This window comes from Coenobita brevimanus, chromosome 42 (genome assembly GCF_032717465.1).
Source record: "Coenobita brevimanus isolate Jiangsu-jjx chromosome 42, ASM3271746v2, whole genome shotgun sequence".
NCBI classification, from domain to species: domain Eukaryota; kingdom Metazoa; phylum Arthropoda; class Malacostraca; order Decapoda; family Coenobitidae; genus Coenobita; species Coenobita brevimanus.
The window spans coordinates 13,083,985-13,108,055 of record NC_136995.1 but is presented as its reverse complement, the minus strand read 5'-3'; the positions used below and the strand labels follow the sequence as shown (position 1 = coordinate 13,108,055).

General features: G+C 43.6%; 1 protein-coding gene across 1 annotated transcript in view; it reads left to right on the top strand.

Annotated features, from left to right (window-relative positions):
* LOC145397691 (uncharacterized protein KIAA0825 homolog) overlaps positions 1 to 24,071 on the top strand; it is a 108,204-nt gene that overhangs the window by 23,113 nt on the left and 61,020 nt on the right. The window contains exons 5-12 of the mRNA XM_080270735.1: positions 1,425 to 1,661; positions 5,502 to 5,666; positions 8,370 to 8,468; positions 12,425 to 12,505; positions 15,394 to 15,606; positions 16,916 to 17,109; positions 19,305 to 19,437; positions 20,267 to 20,443. Coding sequence (XP_080126861.1) covers positions 1,425 to 1,661; positions 5,502 to 5,666; positions 8,370 to 8,468; positions 12,425 to 12,505; positions 15,394 to 15,606; positions 16,916 to 17,109; positions 19,305 to 19,437; positions 20,267 to 20,443 — 1,299 coding nt within the window. The remainder of the gene's footprint in view (positions 1 to 1,424; positions 1,662 to 5,501; positions 5,667 to 8,369; positions 8,469 to 12,424; positions 12,506 to 15,393; positions 15,607 to 16,915; positions 17,110 to 19,304; positions 19,438 to 20,266; positions 20,444 to 24,071) is intronic.

Sequence of the window (24,071 nt, the reverse complement as noted above, 5' to 3'; positions counted from 1 at the left end):
CCACCCAGTAGTGTGAATGGTTTCCTGGGTATCTCTTAGGCTTGTCACACTGTAGACCCACCTGAAGTGGAAAGAATACTCTGTAGTAAAAACTGACCAGAGGATGAGAGAAATGGGAAGAGCAAAGGACAGACACTGAAAAATAATGATAATGGTGGAGGAAGAAGCAGGCAGCACTACATAAAGTAAGTGGATGATGTTTGCCATTGCCTGCCATCATTGGGTGAAGTAAAAACCAGAAACAAGGAAAGAGAAAGTATAGAAGCAAAAGAACTATCAGCAGCATGTCAAGGCCCATACAATAGTCTGATAGCATTAGCAGCATACCCATTGGCATACCAAATTTAACATATACTTTAGTGTGGATGGTGATACACATTTAAGCAGTCCTTGTGCAACCTCTGTGCTCAAGTCACCTGGTAATATCAGAGCCTTCATAGCACCACCCACTTCTCTTCATTGAGCCATTCTGCTTTTCACTTGTGTGACACACTTACCTATCTTTTTTCCCACTCCATGAAGATATTTAAAATCTTCAGTCAGGGCTTCTCTTCATTCACCTGGACATAATAGTGAGCTTGTCACAGGAACTACAACTTTGCTCTCATATGTCTTTCGGACATTACTGAAGAAAAAAGAAAAAAGAAAAAAGAAAAAAAAAAAGTGTAAAGATACCATTCACTGTAAGCAGGCAACACAGTGCCATCTTCATATACTGTATAAGACTTGAGCTATTCCAGCCATCACCATTAATCAGTGCCTTCACTTCCCTCTCATTACCCCCCTTTTTTTTTTTTTATAATCCCATCCATATACAGTACAGGGTATATGTTGAACAACAGTGGTGAGATCACATACCCTTGTCTCACTACAGCAGTGGTGTTCACCATTATATGACAATTCAGTCAAGGCCTTCACTTCCCTCTCATTACCCCCTTTTTTTTTTTTATAATCCCATCCATATACAGTACAGGGTATATGTTGAACAACAGTGGTGAGATCACATACCCTTGTCTCACTCCAGCAGTGGTGTTCACCATTATATGACAATTCAGTCAAGTTATGTCAACCCTCACTTGTACTTTACTACCATTAATTTAATAATTGGTTCTTCTTTCTGTTTTCCCCTTCAATCTGATGATGCATTTTTCATTTTATTCTTGCTACTCTCAGATGACTTCATTCAGTTTAGGGAAAGATATGAGGTTGTGGAGATGTTAATGGAGACAGTTTCGAGATTTTTTGATACAAATGGTTACCTCAGAACTGAAAACAATCATGTGGTGGTAGTAAGAATAAAATGCCATTGTGTTGAAGGGGTTCGTTCGTTGCTGTACTATTTTATGTTGGTGTACTGTAGTGGCACAAAAAATGCAGCTTGGGTATCTTTCTTGTGTCAGTCTCGTCTGTTCTTCCACTTACAGAACTTTGCCAGGGGGTTTGATCAATCCCTGGAGGAATCTCCCATAGACTCTACTGCTGCACCCCAGGACATCCCCACCCACATCCATTCCACCCCCACCTGGCTCACGTTCCTCAACCCCATCCTCTTTCCACCTGGGAAGTCCTCCCTCTGCCACCTCTCTGACCAGGTGGCAGTCTACCTCTGCCTCCTCACGGCTGCTTCAAGACCTCAGCCACAGTTTCCTCTCATTATAAGGGTAAGGTGCGAGTGTGGTACCGTAAATTTGAGAGTGGGATGGGAATCGGTTGGAGTTAACCCTCAGATGAGATGCAGCCACATGTAAGGTTAATAAAACAAACACTAGCAAGCATGAATTAGTGGTGATTTTGTCATTGTTCGAATAGTGGAGAGCGCTTTTGAACTCTTAACGATGAGGGAGACTTATAAACGTAATAAAATCACCTAGTGAACAAGAATATCATTGTTAAGTTCCATTTCCTGTAGAAAGCAAAAGTTTGTATAAATGTGAGGGTTAGTAAGAAGTAATTTGAGGATGAATTGGAGTAAATTTTCAGGTGAGTTGTCATTAATCTAAGAATGGGTTGTACTAAATTTGAGGGTAGATTGGAGTATGCTTGTTTGTGAATTGAAATAAATTTCAGGGTGGTTTGGAGGAAATTTGAGGATATTGGAGAAAAGCTGATTAAAAGTTGAGATCCCTTAGAGGCAGCTGGAGGTGTGATTGTATATTGTTGCAGGGGAGGGGAGATGCACTTACCTCTTTGCTCTGATGATTTATTTTTCATTAGTGTTACATGCAGATTATTTTATTCAGCATAGGGAGCATGGCAACTCAGTGGTAGAGCGCCTGACTCAAGACCAAAGAGTCGCGAGTTCGCGTTGCGCCCGGGTAAGCTGCCTTGCTGGGAGAGGTAGCACTCTCCTGTCATGGCTGGTTGTAGCAGCCATGGCTCAGTGGGTTGGAGCGCTCTAACCAAAAGGTCGGAGGTTCGAGTCCACCCAAGGATCATTAGTAGACATCAGGAAGGACATCCAGTCATAAAGTGCGACATGCTTCAAAAAACCAAAGTCCTCTACACAAGGGCAACGCCTTAGTCCTTATCAGAAAAGGGGGACACGGCATTAAAAAAAGAGAGAGGGAGGGAGATACTGGTGTGTAGTTGTTGTGAGTTAGTGTGTTCCAAATCCCTTGTTAACAAAATTTCTCAGAAGATGAAAGGAATCTGATTGTTGCAAGAGTAAACTGAGAAAGACCACAGAATTCAAAGCGATAAGCAAGTCAGCTAAAGGGACATGAAGTTCTTAAAAGTTACTGAGAGAGAGCATGGTCAGGGAAGGAGTGAAAATGGTTAAATGCCACTCTGATTTATGCCATTTAGGGATAAAACAGATGTTAATTTTAGTCAGGAGAGTACAGGAAAAATGTCAGGATTGCAGAAAAAGTGCCTGAGAAAAAGGAGAAAACTGTCTGATGTTTGTGGATTTGCAGAAAGTATTTAATAAGGTGTTCAGAGAGGTTGAACAGTGGGCAGTTAAATTGTAGTGTGGAAGAGTCATTGGTATCTGTGGTTGTTGTTGCTCAGTCCTGGTAATTCGTGATCCGGCAGACCCATAGACAGAAGGTAGGCAGTTGCCCCTATGGGGTCATCCCATAGGTTTATCCATGGTAATGAAAATGTGATGGTCCAAAAACATAATGTAAGTCAGTGTAGCAGTTAACAGGGAATTTATGGTTTAGGCTGGTATGCATCAGGGGTCTCCCTTGAGTTAGCCTTTATTATAGTTCTTGAAATAGTCATGTGATTTAAGGTACCTCAGCTGTTGTGGGGGTTGTATGCAGATGATTTATTATTAATTGCTGATAGCAAGAAGGGAACTGTGGAGAAATTTAGGGAATGGAAAGAGTATGTACAATCTGGTGTTTGATGATAAAACTTGGGAAGGAGGTTATGTTTAATGAGGTGACCGTGTGTTTCTTGGTAGCAAGTGGTTGGTGGCCTTATGCTGTTTTCAGGAATGGTTTGGTAGGAACTTTGTCTTGTGTGATATTGTATATGGAGAGGAGGTACATGAGAGATGTTGTGATTTAAACTGGATTTTAAGGTAAAACTAGTTATGAGCATACACTATGCAAGGGAGATTGTATGTGGTCCAGTCAGAGGTTGAGAGGTTGATGTAGATGGAGGTTTCGTTTCGTTTCGTTTTTAAAGGCTCCAACATGCTTGCATGTGTCGACCTTGGTCACCTAATGGCGGCTCTCCACGCTGCACGATCCATTGCAGCCTCCCTGTTCAGTCCCTTAACCCGAAGGTCACACTTAATGACGTCGTCCCATGTCTTTCTCGGTCTACCCCTCATAACCCCACCCCCAATATTAACACTTCTCACCTTCCTCACCCAATTATCATCCCCCATCCTCTCCACATGTCCAAACCACCTCAATCTACCTCTCCTCATCACAACAATACACTCCAGTCCCATCCTACCTCTCAACTCTTCCATTGTAAACCCAGCCCCTCCAGGCCTTGGATGGGTTTTTGCTGATTGAGAGCTATGATTAGTGTGGGAAGTTTTGCTGAAACTAGCCCATTTGTGATGTAAGACGAGAGAGCTATTGTCTTTACATAAGTGTAAGAGAAACTGTGTGTATGAGTGTGATGCTGTATGGTAGCTAAACATAGGCATTGAAAGAGGAAGATGTTTGCAGATTTGAGTGGTGAGATGAATGTATAACACCTCAGAGAGGGATAGAACAATGTGTGTCACTGTAAGATGATTCATAGGCATTGTCAACTTGCTGAGTTGCAGACCGTACACGAGGTACAGTGAAGGTATGCATGGGTAAAGCTGCAGGCCCCACATGAGGTACAGTTTACATTAATTATAAAGAAATGACTCAAGAGAGTTAAACTACATTACAAAAAATCGTCCTAGCTGGGGTCAGTAAGATGATATGTATAGGTAGACTGAAGTGGTTTGGACAAGTATAAAGTATGTGTGATAGTAACTGGATGGATTGCTGGCAGATCGAGGAAAATGTGGGATGAGGTCTCGAAAAGGAATCTCAACATTAGGGGACATGAACAGACTGCTTGAACAGACCATGCAGTTTGGGCTGTCATCATGTGGGGAGGGGGGAAGCCTGATCCATGCAGTTTATGGAATGGTATCTTATAAGATTTATGTATGTAAAATTTCTAAGGCCTTTGTCTTTTACATTGGTAGTGGTTGATATGGGACTGACTGGTTCCTGTATGCTTGTTCACTTATGTATTATCCTTTACTTTCCTGATCAGCTGTCATTAAGCCTTACGCATCGGCTGTCAGTCGAGGCCGATGTGAAATAGGTTGAGAGAGCCTGCCGGTTGTTGGTAGGAACCTCAAATGTACTCCTGCCACAGTTTGAAGTGGCTGCCTGTTGATCTTGGTACCAAAGGGTAGGGAGAGACTCCTGCCATGTAGCGCAAGCGTACCTTAGTCTTCTTTGTGACATAGCCATGTGCTAAACGATGTTTTCTGAAACATCTCATCCGATTCCGTTCCCCCCTCACGTGGACCCCTTGCCTTAACCACCCCAGCCAAGCCTATTTCCAAGGATACTACAAAAGGGCTCAGGGATAGTCCCATAGGGCGTGCCTTGGATGCCAGTGTGTCTAGTTTATCTAGTAGTGGAGCAGTTATCACGTTGAGAGTGAAGCCAAAGTCGGGTCCACATGTACACACACGAAGACATCCAGCTTTGAGCACCAAAAGTTAAGCATCTTCTTCACGTTCTTACTCATTGACGCGACCACCTGCAGACCTGGGGATGCTTTCATTCACAAGAAGAGGAGTTGGTGAGTAATATGGCCTTTAATTTGTTTCCCTAACTGCAATCTTTCCAGATATGAAGGTTTGAATTAAGGCTATTTAGGGAAATATTGCCGTACTGAGAGGGCAGCCACACCAAAAAAAATATTGTACCAACGCATAGGAGTTAAATGTACTGAAGTAGAGTGGCATAGCTTTGGGTCCCCTACCTATTACCATTTTTACTGTTCCTTTTCTTAGCTTTTCCCTTTGCATGTAATTATAGGGGCTGTTGATGCGTCAGTATCTGGGCACCAAGACACTGCTGAATGGACTGCAAGATGCTCCCGGCCAAGTGTCTAGTGGTGAGGCGTGTGGGGGTCCTATGTGTCTGCCCCACCTCTGTGCCCCACCCCTCATACCCCACACTGTATATGCTGCCATCACACAGGTAACCAAGAACTTGTATTCTGATAAATTTTGAAAGTTCTTAAACACCCAAGCCATATTCAAGGGGGGGGGGGGGAATCATTGAACTAAACACCCACTCAAAACCCTACTCCTTAAGTAGTTGCATAGGGATGTGTGGTATAAACCTGCCATTGTAGAAAACTTTATTTTGCTTATGCATGATAAGCAGTGTGGGGAGGGCTGGATTCAAGTAACTGTCATGTTTAGGAGACGATAAATTTTGCCTGGTTGAAATAAATGGACCACTGTGCTCTATTTTCATCACATGATTTTATACTGTAGCTTGTAAAACATTTTTGTCTGGAGTTTTGGTTAATATGCTGTACAGGTATTACATTTTTCAAGCTGTAATGGACAGAATGCCAAAGAAAATGTATGAAAGTGGAGTTGAGGGTATTCTTGGTAGAGGAAACCCTTGTATGGTCATGAAGATAAAGGTGAAATAGCACTGGTATATGAGAGAATGGAAGGGTGAGTGAAGGACATGTAATGATAAATTACCCTGGAGACAGTTCTCTCAAGGCGAATTGTCAGGAGGGAGCAAGATTTAGGGGATAGTAATGGAGGAGATAAACCTATTAAAGCATATATTTATAATTAAAAGGGGATACTGGTGTTTTTGATGATACAGTACTATATATATCACTTCCTTGTACTGGTTTGGAGGGATCAAATTTTGCCCTATTAATCCCTACTAGGTTGATTTTTTGCATGGTACTTTACCTCCCCTGAGCCATTGTTTTATAACCAGTGTAAATTATGCCTCATGAGGTTTACATCTTCGCCCATGCAAATCTGCTTTGTGTCTCATACAAGGTCCATAGCTAGGCAAGAGTTAATAGGAGACTCATAATGTTAATTTCAGTCTGTAGTGACTGCTGAAATGTTGAAGCCTCAGGAGATATAGGAGTGGGGTTAGTCATTAACTTTATAGATATGATTATATATGTGTTGTCCCAGATGATTGGTTGAAGAGTGTACTTGTAAATGTTTACAAGGGGAATGGTGATGCCCTGGAAAGAGGAAATTATAGATGCGTAAAGCTTTTGGTCCAGATAATGACGGTCATGGAGAGCTCTAGAAGGTATGATTGGAGAAAGAGTGAATATTGTTGAGATGCAGTTAGGGTTTATGCCAGGCAAAGGGACCACTGATGCCATATTCATTGTTCGACAGCTTCACGAAAAATATATAGGAAAGTAAAGGGATCAGTCCTTTGTTTTTGTTGATTTGGAAAAGGCCTTTGACAGAGTTCCTTGAGAAGTGGTGCAGTGGGCAATGAGAAAGCTTGGGATTGAGGTGTGACTGGTTAGGGTGGTTATGGCTGTGTATGTGGGTGATCACACCCAGGTGAGGGTGAATGGAGATTTGAGTGGTGCGTTTTCTGTGAATGTTGGTGTGCATCAGTGGTCAATCTTGAGCCTCTTTATCATGGTACTTGAAGCCTTCTCATGTGGCTTCAGAAATGGACTGCCTTGGGAGATGTTGCATGCTGATGGTTTGGTGTTGATTGCGGAGAATGAAAGGGAGGTGGAGGAAAGACTTAAGAAGTGGAGAGATTGTACAGGGCACAATGGCTTAAAATACAGACAAAAAAAAGTGATGGTCTCTAGGGCTGGTGGCAGTACTGTCAAAGGAAAGGGAGAGTGGCCATGTCCGATTTGCCACAGTGGCTTGGGAAGTAATTCCATCTTGTGTAATGTTTGTGTTAAGTGAGTGCATAAGAGATGTAGTGGTATTAGAGGTAGACTGTGAGATAATGCCGATTTCATGTGTATATTGTGTTGGGGAGAGCATGTGGAGATTGTCAGGCATGAAAAGATTGATCTTGCTGGTGAATGTCCTGAGTGTGCAGAAGAGTTTTACTATTTGGGAGACATGTTATGTGCTGGAGGTGGGACAGGAGCTAGCTCTGCTGCTAGAGTGAGGAGTGGAAGGGAGTTGTTGCCTCTCCTGACATTGAGAGGGCTCTCTCTCCATGCTAAGGGATCTTTGTATGTGGCATGTTATGTCAGGAGTGTAATGCTGTATGGTAGTGAGACCGGGGCAGTAAAGAAAGAGGATATTCTCAGGCTGCAACCTTCAGAATATGATTACGTGGATGTGCAGAGAATCGCTTAAGGCGAAGCCTACGATGGAAGTGTTGAGAGGTAGGATGGGATTGGAGTGTGTTGTAATGATGAGGATGGTTTAGGCTATGAAGAGGATGGGGAATGATAATTGGGTGCAGAAAGTGAGAAGTGTTAATGTTAGGGGTAGAGTTGCAAGAGGTAGACCGAAAAAGACCTGGAATGAAGTTATTGAGAGTGACCTAAGGGATCAGGGACTGAATTGGGAAGCTGCCGGAGATCAAGCTGAGAGTGACCTAAGGGATCAGGGACTGAATTGGGAAGCTGCCAGAGATCAAGCAGCATGGAGAGCCGCCATTAGGTGACCAACGCTGATGCATGCAGGCATGCTGGAGCCTTTAAAAAACTGAACAAAACAAAACTAAAACTAAAGATTTTGAGTCTTTAATTATGTTGTGCTCTTGCTATCTCCTGATTGCTTGATTTGTGTCATTGAAGATGCTGTGTGTTCTCAGCTACAGTACATCACATCAACGTAACAAAGATGATAATTTTTTTGCTACCTCCAGGTGATACCCATCTTTAGTACTGAAGGTATTTATGTATTTCCTTAGATCTTGGTGCAGTGTGCGGACAGTGTTGCCGTCCTCAGCAATCTCATCACCCCCGGCATCAAGCAGTCAGCAGTCTGGGATTCACTTGACCGCACTCAGGTCAGTCACTTTACCTCTTTCACCTTAGCTTGGCCCAGAGTTTTGTCCATTTACAGGGAGTAGACTGTAGCACCAGTCGAGCAAGGCGGTTCTCCCAAGGTGGATGGAAAGCTGATGACAGGGAGGGCTAGGACTCCTATTTCATCAGCCCTCGGGACTAGTTTCTGACCATCCTCCTTTGCTGAACTTTTTCAGTGTTTCAATAATGCAGAGAGTAGGCCAGTATACTCTCCAGTACAAGTTTCTCTACCTGTCAACACCAAACTACATGCACATTACACATTACACTTCCTATTCAGAATTCAACTAAAATGGGGTCTCATAATCAAGCCTCTGAATCTCGGCTGGGGGGGGGGGACAAATGCCCCCACTATATCTGCCCCTCTCCCACTCCCAGCAATGACCCAGCAAGATGCCCGGAACCACTGTCTGACTCGCTTCTTCATTTCTGCAATATACATGGCCTTTCCTCGAACTTTCTTTGTTGAATACCACCTCACCTTCTCTTCCTGACTGAACTATCAGAGGCAGCTGATAGTGAACCCTTTTCTGTATCCTCCTACTTTCTCTATACACTCATTCCTCGTAAATCGCGGCAATGTGGGTCTGGACCACTGCCGTAATTTATGAATAATAACTCTTATGTGAAAAATTAATTTGGGTCTGGAGTTTGGCAAACCTGCCCCCACAGCACCCTACCTACACCTATCTAGGCACCAGCAAACACAAACATACAAATTTAGGAATATTCAGTGCATGTATTAAATAGAAATAAGCCATGTTAAGGGATCTCACCTTAATCCTATGATGAAATTGCTTAAGTGAATGGAGTGGGGTGGTGTTGGGAAGAACTTAAAACCTCTCAGCACTTGTTCTTCCCAAACTCTTTTGCCAGCTTTGAAAACTTCTCTCCCCTCTCAACACGACGAATGAGCTCCAAACGTTGACTGTACAACAACTGCTGCAGCTTCTTGATGCCATACTGCTTAGAGCACTTCATTGGGGGGTCGGGAGGGGCCATGGCAGGTAGGAGGCGGGGGGAAGTTGTACAAAAGGGCAGGTAACTCTCGTACTCCATGGCGACGGTCTGTAGTGTGCGGACTGGTGGGACATGAACAACAACAACATGGCGGCATTAGTATGCACAGATGCCACCAGGGACGCGCGGTGATTGGTTGTTGGGTCGCAATTTTCAGTTTGAATGCCGCGGTTTACGGTTCTCCTCGGAAAAGGCCCACTTGGGTGCCTAGATCCGCGATTTTCGTGACTTAACAGTGATTTAAGGTTGCCAGCAGTCTGACGGCCACCTAGCCGTGATTTACGAATCCGTTATTTATGAACACGCGATTTACGAGGATTGAGTGTACTCATTTCAAAGGCAAAGGTGGCTGTTGTGTATATGTACGCAACGACTTATCTTGCTATCGTGTTCCTGAACTTATTTCTTCTGAATTCTCGACTCTTTGTCTTTGGCTCTCCTGTCATTCCGTGACTAAATATATCTGTGCTGTTTACTTATCCCCTAATTCTACTGACTATGAAAAATTCAACGACTGTCTTCTAAGATGGAACACATCCTATCCATGTCTCCTTTCTCTGAAATCTCCATCCAAGGAGATTTCAGTGTTCATCACCACCTTTGGCTCTCCTCTTCTTTCACTGATTCACCTGGTGAACAAGCCTACATCTTTTCTATCCTCAATGACCTAGAGCAGCTTGTACAGCACCCTACCCGTATCCCTGACTGCCTTGGAGAGAGCTCCAACATACTTTACCTCTTCCTTACAACTAATCCTTGTGCTTACACTGTTGATCTTTCTTCTCCTTTGGACTTCTCCGACCACAACCTTTTCACCTTAAACTGTCCTGTCACTCCGGTACGGCCTGTGGACCCTCCAAAGAAACGTCAGTTGTGGCACTTTGGAGCTGCTGATTGGGAGGCCCTCAGGCAGTACTACTTTGATTTTCCAGGGAATGATTATTGCTTCCATGGCCGGGAGCCATCAGAGTGTACCATGCACATTACGGAGATTATTCTTTTGGGCATGGAAGCATACAGTCCTTTCTCATAACCTTTGACTAATGCAAAGAAACCTTGATTTAATGATGCATGTTCTAATGCTGTCCACAGCAAGGAGAAGGCCTACAAAAGGTACCAGAGCCAACCCACCCTTGAATCTCACCTTTTTTTTATGTTTCTGCCAGAAACCTTTCTAAGTCTGTTCTTCACTCTGCTAAAAATAATTTCATCTGTACTAAATGTAGGTGAGAGTGCTCACCATCCACTCACTTGATGTAGTACTGCTTTGGGTGTCTGCCCTTACCTCTCTTCCATCCTTCCTCTTCTTTCTTTTTTTCCTTTGTTCTTTCCATTTTCGTCTCCCTACAGGTGACTTTACACTTCTTCATCTGTCTTTTCTTCATTCTCTCCTCTTCCTTCTGCCTATGGGTGGCTCTACACTGAGTGACAAGCCAAATGGTTTCCTCTACACCAGGAAACCATTTACTATGCTGGGTGGTAATCATATAACCAAATTATGGCACCTGGTGGTTTAGTGGATAATTAAGGTGTTCCAGTCGAATTGAGCCTGTGTAGGTTTATATCCAAGGGGTGGTTGGGGTTTATTGTTCACGTTATGCCACTCGGGGATGATTGAGGGAGGTCACTCTCATTTTAAATGTCAGGACCAACTTCCCTAGCCCCGGGCTCCTACGTTCCTCATGGGGCAACATAGGATTGGATGATGGATGGCTACAGCAAATGTTGGTGGGTATGTTGATCACGTCACCAAGAAGGTATGCAATATGGATTTGGCTGTTACTCTGTATATGGTGGTGATTATTTTGAGAAATTTAGCATACTGCTGTGTGATGTGGAAGTGATTATTATGAGAAATATAACTTACAAAAGGAATTGATGTAGGATTGATTTTTACTGTGTGAAGAATGTAATGTAAGTGTCAGTTACTAGCTGTAACTTGGGATTATGTTACTATTACAGTACTGCATGGAAACTCACCCTTAGAGAAAGGTCTGGATATGGTTTGGTCATACTGAGAGAATCATGAATGAGGGATAGACTAGGAGAATTTGAGGTGGAGAGGATGACTAGAGGAATGGGATGAAGAGGTAGGCTACAGGTATATGAATGAGGATGGTTGGGCAGCCTGATGGCAGCAGACAGGGTGACATGATGGCAATGTGTTTGTGGTCACCTCCTCTAGTATTAAGATGGCTGGTTAATCAATCATTTCCTGTGGCACCCTCGGGGATGCATAGGGCCTCGATGAACTCACACCACCACATCCTATCTTGTGCTAACTCCTCAAGATCTCCCCAACACTCATCTCCAGCTTCCCGTCTCATTGTCCTCACCCACGTCTCTTTTGGCCTTCCTCTACCTCTCCTACCAAGTGCCACCCACCCTGGTGTACCTCGTACTATTCCCTGTCTCCTATACACATGTCCTAGCCACTTCCATCGTGAGAATCTAACATATTCATTGATCGGCTGCACTCCCGTTATTTCTCTAATTCTACTATTTGGTATCCTTTCCCACCACTTAACTCCTAATATTCTTCTAAGTGCTTTATTTTCAAACACCAAGAATTTATTTTCCATAGTCACTGTTCTGTACCAAGACTTGTGTCCATAAATTAAGATACTCCTAACCATTACCTTATAAAGTTTGATTTTGTATGCACAGAAAAATTGTTATTATTCCAAATATTTTTAAGCATTCCCATTGCCTGATTAGCCTTCTTTAACCTTACCTCGAATTCAAAGTTCAAAGAACCATCCTTGGCTAAATAAGTACCTAAATATTTAAACCTATCAACTTGCTTTACAGCCATACCTCCAATTACACATTCCTGCTCATTTTCCATATTCATATTGATTATTTCAGTTTTTCACAATTAAAGATAGACAAAATTCTTATGTGAGATGCTTTTCAGGTGTGGAATGTGCAGCGTCCGGCCTGGCATCACGCCCTGGTGCAGCTAGTGACGCCCAGTGTGGCTGGTGTTGTGGCAGAGGTCAGTGACATTTCTGTGACACCCTTGTAACATAGTAAATTCCGTAATTACATTACCCCTTGAAGCTCAAGAACGCTTTATTCAGCTTCGTTGGCACCATTCTCCCGGTAGACATGAGGCAGCTAATAAATGGTAGCATCTACAGACTTTCATGTCTCTGTTAGGGTTTAATCACCTTATCTCTATCCCCCTGAAGTGGGATGGCAGACTGTAGGAGATGCAGAACTTCAGTCCACCAGGGCAGGTATTTATCATACTTCCTATGATTTTTCACAAGTTTCCCCTCACTTCTCCCCAAGTCACTCTGCTGTGAAAAATTCTTTGGAGCTGTTCATCAATGCTCTGAGAATCTCACAGCTATGATTAGGAGCACTGTTTGGACTTGCAAGTGTGAAAACATGCTACAGTTACCCTCCTGACTGCGGTTAAGGTGGTGAGAGCGATTTCCCTGTTGTGGCAATCCACACAAAAGTTACCCATTTTCAATGCAATAATTTTCATATTAATACTCAAGATAAGAAAAATAAATAAAATAATACATGCACAAGAAAGGGAAACCTTTCTTCTTACCTATGAGCACATCTGTGAATCTTCAGATGCTCCTATGATGCCGTAGAGAGAGGTAGAAGCACTGCCATTATTATTATTATTATTTTATTTATTTATTTTTTTTGTCCTTCTGCCTATGGGTGACTTTACAATTCCTCTTCTGTCTTTCTTTCCTTCATTCTTTCCTTTTCCTTCTGCTTGTGGGTGACTCTACACTTAGGGACAAGCCAAATGGTTTCCTGTACACCAGGAAACCATTTACTACGCTGGGTGGTAGCCATATAACCAAATTTTGGCGCCTGGTGGTTTAGTGTGTAATTATTGCGCTCCAGTTGGATTTAGCCGATGAAGGTTTCTATCCAAGGGGTGGGTGGGGTTTATTGCTCACGTAATACCACTCAGGGATGAGTGAGGCAGGTCACTCTCATCTTAAATGTCTGGACCAGCTGCCTAGCCCTGGGCTCCTATGCTCCTCATGGGGCAACATAGGGTTGGCTGAAGGATGGATGGATTTTTTTTTTGCATCGATGTAGCTTTGCGTGACACACCATCACCCTCACTGCCGCTCACCACACTTCATTTCCTTACCACGTGCCATTGTACACATCACTTTCTTTACATTGTCTTGAATGGCTTACTTACCACTTCAAACTCATTATTTTACAAACATTATTTGTGGTAGGTGGGGGCACTCACCATCCACTCACTCAGTGTAGTACTGCTTTGGGTGTCTGCCCTTTCCTCACTTTCTTCCTTCCTTCCTCTTGTCTTTTTTTTTTTTTCCTTTATTCTTTTTTCTTCCCTCTGCCTATGGGTGACTTTACACTTCCTCTTCCATCTTTCTTTCCTTCCTCGTTTCCTCTTCTTTCTGCCTATGGGTGACTACACTGAGTGACAAGCTTGATGGTTTCCAGTACACCAGGAAACCATTTACTATGCTGGATGGTAACCATATAACCAAATTTTGGCGCCTGGTGGTTTAGTGGATAATTACGGCACTCCAGTTGGATTGAGCCTTTGAAGGTTTATATCCAAGGGGTGGTTGGTGATTATTGCTAACGGATGCCAGTCAGGGACGAGTGAAGCTGGTCACTTTCATCTTAAATGTCAGGACCAACTTTCCTAGCCCCGGGCTCCTATGCTTCTCATGGGGCCACGTAAGACTGGATAATAAATGAATGAATGTAAAATAATGACCAAGGAGAGGTAAACATTGTTACCATACAAAGAATTAGCCCAGCAGGGGTTAATATTCATTTGAATCAGTACACAATAGCTTTATTGTTGTTAATCAACCCCAGTCTGTCAGGCCAAGCAGACTCTTCAACTGCAAGCAAACAACTGCCCCTGCAGGGCCTTCCAGTGCAGTGAACCGGTGTTCTTTTGTGCCATACAGTGCCGTGCCACAGTGAAGCACAGGAAATGGTGTGAAGATTTTGTTCCTGGATGTGCTGTATATGCATCTTTCCACCCAACAGGGGCACCATAGCAGGCATAACTTCATCCCATAATTTGGTTATAGGGTTACCACCCACCAGTGTAAATGGTTTCCTACATTACAGGAAACCATTAAGTTTGTTACTCTGTGTAGAGCTTTTGAAGCTGTTGAATAGGATACCGCACTCATTTCCTTGATCTGTGAGAGGAGCACTGATGTCAGGCATAACCCACAGAAGAAGGAGAGGGGGGGGAATCTACAGAGAGGGTTGTTAACCTGATCATACAAAGGCAATGTTCTCAAAAGAAAGATAAGGAGGATGTCCTGTTAGCACTCCTATAGGCAGCCAAGAAGGATGAGTCATTAGGTCCAGTGTCTCATTGAACCCCTTACTGTAAATCATCTGTACATTTTGCCATATGTGTTCTTTTCAAGCAAAAGGAGGACATCCAAAACTGCAGGGGGCTTGTTCACGGAGTGGACTGTTGATTGGCTGTGGTGATGATGGGAGGAGAGAGAGGGACAGGATGGAGCTGGGAGGCTGGTGCTCAGATGGTCAAATGTGGGGGTATCTTTATTTGATTATAGGTTTTTGTTTGGATTTGGAGCCAAAACAGTTTTAGGCCAGGGGATCATTATGGTGTTCCTAACTCAAAACCGCCATTTTTGCAGACATTGTGTTTCTACACCAAGTTCCTCAGCTTATTTTGCACAATACTGTACTTCAGTATCCTGTTGTATGTTATAGTTGGAACTATATTGGTGTTAAAATAACTTGAAAAGGGTGTGTTAATGCATAATATGCAAAATGAACTGTTAAGGAAGTGGTGCAATGAAGTATGTATATGCCACATATAATGTAACCAGAAATTTCTACTCCCATTCCTTTGTTGGATCATAGGTGTTGGGAGCAGTGCCACCACAGCCTCCTGCTCGGCCTGCCCACCCAAGCCAGCTATCAGTGCGCCTGGAGCACCACCTGGCCGCGTGGACCCTGCAGTTGTTGGCTGGGGTTGGGGCAGCAGCTGCACAGGATATCCCTCGCCCCGTGCTCAAGGTTGCTGCAGCCATCAATGCTGTTCTTCCACCCACTGTTAAGCCAACTGGAGGACATGTTAGTGAACCAAAGTTTTTGTCATATTCATTGTTCCTTTCTGTTAAATCCTTGCAACCTGAAAACATCTTCACTATACAAAAATGACTCATAGTCTATTATGTTATTGCTACTCCCAGTCAGTTGTATTTGTCTTAAAGTCTCCAAATAGAAGTTTCATTGTATGTGTGTGTGTGGGGGAGAGAGAGAGAGAGAGGTATATGAGGACAAAGTAGCCTGAAGACAGTTGTCATGGCCATTGCCAGTTTGGTAAGGTTCTTGTAAGGGAGCCTGAACATTTTTTTATATACCTCAGATGACAGTATTATTGTTACTATACTGTACCTGTGACTGTGTCTGTCTTGAATTGTGTACCTGTTGTGATATGAAGATATATTCTGGATTTTCCTCCCCCATGTAAGTTCTGCATCTCCATACCCCATGTAAGTTCTGGATTTCTCTGTCCCTTTTAACCCTTTCACATCAAGGGAGGAGCGTAAATTCTGGCTGTGCACATAACTCTTGCTTGAGAGCTTTCAGAACAGTTGCACAGAGATATTTTACTTCTAACCTGGTAGGAAAGTTACTATTCATCATAGAAAGGTCACTTTGGTCTCATTTTGAAGATGAAGACTTTTGCTCTGTCATACATTGTCCAAAAAGACAATATATACAAAATAAAATGCAAAAAAAGTGAGTAGAAGTTAGTGACATGTTAAAATTTTACACTGTCCTTTATAAAAAATATTCACCTAAAAAAATCTATTCAAGAAGTAATAATATTTTTTGCATCAATACGTAGCAGAATAAATTTCCTTTCCAGTAATGCATTATTTGTTCTATTTTCTTAAATAATAATGTTGCATATATATATGCGAGAAAAAGGAGCATAGGTGTTTGGTAGGAGTTCAAGAGGTGTACATCCTACCTGTGAGGAACCTCACACCACACTGAGCCAAGCAAACCAAGTGAGCACACACGCACCAGCTGTGGCAGGCTTAGCTCTGCCCACTTTTGCCCATCAGCCAAGAAAAATGACGACTCCCTAAATATTTCTTTAGAGATTATATCAGATGATGGACAAAGTCGTCATACTGACGTTAAAGGTTGACAAACGCATGACGATGCAAGTCGTCATTGATATGTCTATGGGCTAAGTGCCTGCAATAAGGTAAGGCTCATGACCATGATCATGAGCAGTTGAACTGCCAGTTTCAAGAAATGTGTAATAGGACTACCCATATCACAACATGGACAAATTGTGTTGATTTCATTAAGTAAAGTTATTCTGTGTATTGTTAGGAAGCTATCCATTAATGATCACACACAGGTAATGACACAGCTGGTGGTGAGCGCCCTGTATGCAGCAGTCAACTCCCGGTCAACCCTAGACCAGCTGAGTGGCATCCCAATCACAGATGGACAGTGGGACATGATGATAGCTGTTGGGGAGCGCCTTTGTTCACTCCACGATGGGAACTATGACACCCCACTCCGCCAGATGACTCATTCACTGCTTGCACAGTAAGTTCATTTTACTTTTGCATGGCAAGCTAATGTTCATGCAGTAATTGAAGCAACAACACACCATTTCACAGATAATTCATTCACTAACAGCTCAGTGGATTAATTTTGTTCTTTCTGATGCCTTTTTTATTTATTTATTTTATTATTATTATTTTTTTTGTATATTAGAGTTCTGGGTGCTGCCACACAATTTTAGTAAACTTAGGAGCTCTGGTTGTAAAGTGAGAAGAAGGGTGCTGGGAAGAAAGGTTAGAGGCACATTGAAAACAGTTACAAGGAACAGTTGTTGATGACAGTACTGTGATCCCCACTTCTGCTGGAAGGAATGAGGGGAGTGGAAAGCACCCAGGATGGTTTGGCCATGTGGAGAGGATGGAGAATTAATGTATGAGAACAAGGCTGAAGGGGAGAGGGAGACTGAGTGCTGGCAGTGTGAGTGGGAGAGTGGGCATCTGCTGCTCACATTAGGAACTTTGCTCATGAAATGACCTCCTGTATGAGTGTCTTTTATTGTAGCTGTTCTTACCACTCTTAAGATACTTTTATTCAAATTTAGAAGGGAGTTATAAGAGCCTACATTAACCCTGTCTGATTTTATTTTGCATAGGAGTTTTAAGACTGGAGGAGTTAGGTTTATCATTCACTAACCCCTGCAATCTCCCGTAAGTTGAAAATCATGAGGTTGTATGTTTCTGTAGCCCCAGACTCTTCTGAAGTTGTCCTCCTACAGTCCGCCATCTTTCTTGTAGGGAATAATCAGAGGGATATTTGTATAAAGGGAGTGGAGTTGCCCTATCAGTGCCACCAAATGGTATCCCTTCTCAGCACAGTACGAGAGAATATGTTATTGGTTGATTTTGATCAGCCCAGGACAGAGCTTCCTATTGCTCAACAGTTTTGTTCAGCCTAAGAAGAGCCCAGACTGTGAAGGGTTACAGAATTATAATCACCAACATTTCACGGATTGTTGAACATAGAGAATGAAAGTAATGCGAGTATAAGTGTCTGGGGAATGGCTGGGAGAGGGAGGGATGAGAAGAAGAAATCAGTAGGATGGAAGTTGTGGAAGCAATGAAGAAAGTCAAAATGGAGAAAGCCCCAGGAATTATGGAGTGTGTGGTGAAATGCTGAAGCATGAGGGAGAGGTAGTAGTAGAATGGATGTGGAAGATGTGCAAATTGGCCTGGGAGGAAGGTAGAGTTTCAGAGGATTGGAAGTCAGATATAATAGTTCTCATTTACAAAGAAAAAGGGGAAAAAGAAGTGTGTGGTAATCATAGGGGCATTTGTCTTCTTAGTGTAATGGGAAAAGTATATGGTAGGATACTTATTGACAGTTAGGGGAACAACAGAGGAATTAGTTGGAGAAGAACAGGGAGGTTTTAGGAAGGGGAGAGGTTGTGTAGATCAGATATTCATTCTTAGGTCTGTAGTGGAAAAGTTTATAGAGAATGGAAAGAAGTTGTATGCAGCCTTCATGGATTTGGAGAAAACATATGACAGGGTGGATAAACAAGGATTGTGGAAAGTATTGAGAATACATGGAGTAAATGGGAAGATGTTGGATGCCATGAAGAGTATGTATGAGGGTGCTAAGGCTGCAGTGCGTGTGGACAGTGAACCGAGTGAATTTTTTTATTTGAAGGTTGGATTGAAACAGAGATGTGTCATGTCTCCATGGTTGTTCAGTCTTTTTGTGAATGGGGCTATAAGAGGTAAAAGGTAGGGCAGTGGATGTTGGAACGGCCTTAATGAGAGAGGGCAGTGTTTGGAAACTCCCTGTTCTGTTGTTTGCAGATGATTGTGTTGTTAAGTGAAGATGAAGGAGAGCTGGAGCTGCAAAGCTTGGTGAATGAGTTTGGGAGCATTTGTAAGAAACGGAATCTAAAGGTGAATGTAGAGGATGGGGAATGGCAGTTGGTTGCGGAAAGTGAGAAGTGTGAATGTTGGGGATAGGGTTCAGAGAGGCAGACCGAAAAATACCTGATACAGGGTCGCAGAGTGTGACATTAGGGACAAGGGACTGACTTGAGAGGCTGCCAGAGATCGAGCAGCTTGGAGAGCCACCATTAGGTGACCAAGGTTGACGCATGCAGCATAGTGGAATCTTTGTTTCTGTTTCTTTTCCACCACCACCCTTTCCTCTGTGATGATCTCTTCCTGCCACACCTTCTTTTCATCTTTCCATTGCAGATTAGAATGTGAGTCTGGCAGTGAGGTTGAGGACGGCTTGGATGATTATACAGATGAAGAGGTGGTGGAGTGTGTGTGTACCTCCCTCGCCAACCTAGTTCTTTCCACTGCACAGGGACAACATGCACTGGTGGTAAGGGTTTCATTTAATCATCGGTGTAACTTACAATGCAAGTTCATTTCAGCCTTGCCTTAAGTTGCTGTGTTTTTATCAGACTCGTAAATGTTAATGTACATTCTTAGTCATGGGGTGGTGGTGGTGTTTGTGGTGGATGGATGGGTAGGTGGTGGTGGGTATTGGTTGGTGGTTGGTGGGTGGGTAGGTCCTGGGTGGTGGAGAATGAGTGGGTGGTGGTTGGTTGTTGTTGGGTGGGTGGGTGTTGGATTGTGGTTGGTTGTTGGGTGGGTGAGTGGTGGGTGGATGGGTGCTTGATGGTGGTTAGAGGTATGAAGGTGGGTGCTTGGAGGATACTGGGTGGATGCTGTTAGTGTTTAGTGAGTCAGTGGATGCTGGGTGGGTAGGTTTTTGTTGCCACTGTTGAGCAAGTTGATGGGTAGTGTTTGATGTTGGGTGCTGTATTTCTGTGAACATGTGGTTTGGTGTTAGTAGATGTGTATGTGGTCAGGTGGTTGGGTGTTGGTGGATGTATGTATGTGGTTGGTTGGGTGGTGGTAGCTGTGTGTGTGTGCATATACAGGTGGTTGGGTGGTGGTGGATATGTATGTGATTATGTATCTGTGTCTGTGGTGGGGGAGGGGGGCAGGTGGTTGGGTGGTGGTGGATGTATGTATGTGATCAGGTGGGTGGTAACTGGTTGAGTGTTTGATGGTTGGGTGGTAGTGGATGTGTGCATATTGTGAGGTGGTTGGGTGGTGGTGTGTGTGTGTGTGTGTGTGTGTGTGTGTGTGGACAGGTGGTTGGGTGGTGGTGTGTGTAGGAATCATGTGTGTTTTCTCTGCAGGTTGTGTGGGAGTTTCTGCGGCGCAACATGGAGTGGGTTCAGGAAGCTTTGGGTGTTCCTCCCATTCTGCCCCTCACCTCCGACCATCCTCCTGCTCCCCTCAGCTTCACTCCAGAGCCGCCCTTCTTCAGCCCACTGCACTACTACACTCGCATCGTCTACACTCGCTTGGATCAGGTATGGGATGTTTCATAGTATTATTATTATTATTGATATAGTAATAGTAGTATAGGAATATGTGGTTGTGACCTTTGAACATCTCATAGTACAAAAATGTGGTACAGAAATGTGGGACCTTGGGGCTTTTTATGGTGGAAATAGGATGCTTTTGTAAAAACTGAAACCATTTTAATAAGCACAGGAAGTCTTCCAAGATGCTGAGGTGATAGTGATAAAAGCAAGCTAGAAGCATATTGGAGCTGTGACTTGGACTAAGGAATTTAAAGATTAATGTGACCAAGAAAGTAAAGACATTAGAAGAAGTATGCTTTCTATCCAACCATGAAAAAAGTGCTGCATGCACAAGTGACTTCAGTGATGTGGACCTTCCCTGGCAGAGGTATTGGTACTCATCAGTGACCAGCTGGTCACATCCCAACATCTTAGCATTAATGATCCGGTGGCTATGACAGGTTGTAAACACAAAGGAGCCTAGGTTGAGACGAGTGAAACCACAGGGTCATGAACACCATCACACTGAGTGTTCAAAAGCACACTGTTGTAAATGCAAGCATTTATCATGCTGAAGGTCACAGCATGATAAATCCTGTAGCTAGGGCAGGTCTTAAACACAATTTCTTAGGCACATGGAGTCCTTGTCACAGAAGATATGTACCCAGGTTGAGACAATCAGAATTTACCAACAAGAGCAGAGACATTAAAGACAGAAATAAGCAAACAGCTGGAAGCAAGACAAACCAACTGGCTGTAGTCCATAATTCAACACCTTCCACTGGAACAGTGCAGAAGAGTTGAGAAGGCATTGGTGGTGTGGTGGTGGTTGGTGGGTGTGTGCAGCAACAGTCCCATCATCCACCACCAGCAGTGGCAGTAGCAGTCCCATCATCCATTAGCAGCAGCAGCAGCCCCTCAAGCCACTATGAGCAGCAGCAGCAGCCCCTCAAGCCACTATCAGCAGCAGCAGCAGCCCCTCAAGCCACTATCAGCAGCAGCAGCAGCCCCTCAAGCCACTATCAGCAGCAGCAGCAGCCCCTCCAGCCACTGTCAGCAGCAGCAGCCCCTCCAGCCACTATCAGCAGCAGCAGCAGCCCCATCAGCAACTTTCATCAGCAGCTGTCCTGCCAGCTGCTATCAGCAGCTGCAGCAGCAGCAGCCCTGCAGACCTCTGTCAGCAGCACAGTCAGCTGATAGTGGGATTCCCAGACCCCATTCACCTACTTTCGTTCTCGTTTCCACCCTCCTGGTTCAGGTTATTTACTTCAACTTCACCCTCGTTTACCATGTCTTGTGTCTCCTGTACCTCCTGCATATCTTCCATCTCTCTCTCACCCAAAGAATTTTCATTATCTTGCAAGTTGTTCCCAGATGAATGTCCTGCACTGTAGCTATATACTGGTATGGCAGAGAAATTGTTTGAATCATTCTCACCATCAGTATCATCATCATCATTGGCCTCATGTACTGGGTATGCTTGACAAACATCGTTATCTTTAGTGGTGAGAGAAGCTTCAGGGACCACCTGTACGTGATCAGTATATAGGGTGAAGACTGCTCCATCCTTCACTCTCCATACCTTAATTACTACGTCACTGTTACACTCCATGACCTGGTAAGGTCCTGTATAAAGTGTGTGTAGTTTCGTAGCAACTCCTTCCTTAGGAATTGAATGTGCATATACTCTGTCTCCTACATGGAGAGGTTTGAGAGCAGCCTTCTTACTTCTGCAGTTTTAATTCTCTGTACTAGTTCAATCGAAGTACAGCTGGCACCTCTGAAAAACTTTAGCTATCATGTCTGCTAGCATGTACATAGCATCGTCCACATTATAGTGCCTGTGATTCATTATTTTCTGCTTTGGCACCAGTGGGTCTCGCAGGTACAAAAGGAAACATGGATAGTCCCTAATTAACCTATTAAATCACAGGTTATAGGCCATGCAACCCAAATGTATTATTCAGTGCCAATGATTGGCATTACTTTCTGGCATTGTAAGATCTGAGTCACGGTTCTGTTCATCTGTTCTACCAACCCATTTACAGAAGGATGGTAAAGTGTAGTTGTGATGTGCCCCATAGAGAGTATGTTTGCTGCTCCACATAGTGTGACATTCACAAAGTCTGCTTCTTGGCTAATGACAAGTTGTTGTGGAGTTCTGTGAATGCATACACCCTTTCAATGAATACACAAGCTACCTACTCCACCATTTTTAGCTTTTAATGGCGCAGCAGCAAGAAACCTGGTCTGTGTATCCACTACCATGAGTACATACTCGTGTCCTACCTCAGACACATTTAACAGTCCTAAAATATCCATCTAGACCTGATACCATGGCACTAGCACATCCAGGTACCTCATAAGTGGGGCTGGATGTCCCCCGACCTCTTAGAGTTAATGCACTGTGTTCAGTGCTGATACATTGGTAATATCCTTGACCATAGCTGGCCTATATGCAAATCTCCTAGAATGCAGTAATGGCCTTGGTCCCACCATGTCCTGATTGTGGCAGGTGATGAGTCAGATGTTATATTGCTGGTACACACTGTTCAGGTACAACCACCCGCAGCAACTCATTATCCTCATGAACTCGTTTCTTTTTGATAAACCAAACTCCTCAACTGGGATAGGCAGTTTAGGAGCCTGAGGGGCTTCCCCACAAAGGTATTGCTTTAACCCTGGAATAGGAGCGTTGTCAGCATCATGTGCCTACTAGCGATGTCCGGAATCCCGGACAAACTTTGGGGGTAGAAATATACATATAGGAATGGTACAGTTTATTTTTTAAAAATTTCACTTAAATTAGATGCCAATCTTAACTCTAGGAACTATGAAATAAATGTATTTAACTAAAACATTATAAAAAAAATAAAACAAAAAATGTGTAAAAATGACAAACAGTGCTACATCCTTGTAATCTTTTCACCACTGCCGGCCACATTGTTGCCTGATGGTGATGACTTGTGCCACACATGAAGTCCAGACGTCCCCTGATATGCTCCAGCCTCCCTAGACAAAATTTACATTTTACAGTATATGTTTCGTAGACACACAAGGTCCTATTTTAATAGCATTGTACGGAATACCGGACAATTGGCTATAGAAGATGAGAAAAAAATAGGAGCAACACGGACACACCTCACACACACAGGACAGAGTACAAACTGAAATGTCATGGCAGCCGAGCGCTGTAGGCCTTGGAGCGTCTCCTCCACAATGCAAAGTAGGCCTAAATTCGGAATCCTGGACGACGCTACTGAACTAGGGTTAACGGTCCCTAAATTGGATACTGCTTATGCAGCACATCAAGGCTCCAGCTGACAGTGTCAAGGTTGGTCACAATTCCTGCAACAACCAATATAACCTCTGCATCATCGTCCTCTGACCCGCTACGAAGACGTGACAAGGCACCAGCTATTTTATTCTGATGTCCGGGTAGATAAGACACATCTTTACCATCATGTGCAACTTGGATTTGCCTTCCAGCAGTCCTTCTGGACGGGTCCTTTACATTAAACAACCATGTGAGGGGTCAGTGATTCATCTGAACAACCACTCTGTATCTTAGGAGGTTGACTGATTTGTAGCCCATACATTGTACTCAAGGCATCTTGCTCAGCAGTGGCATTAT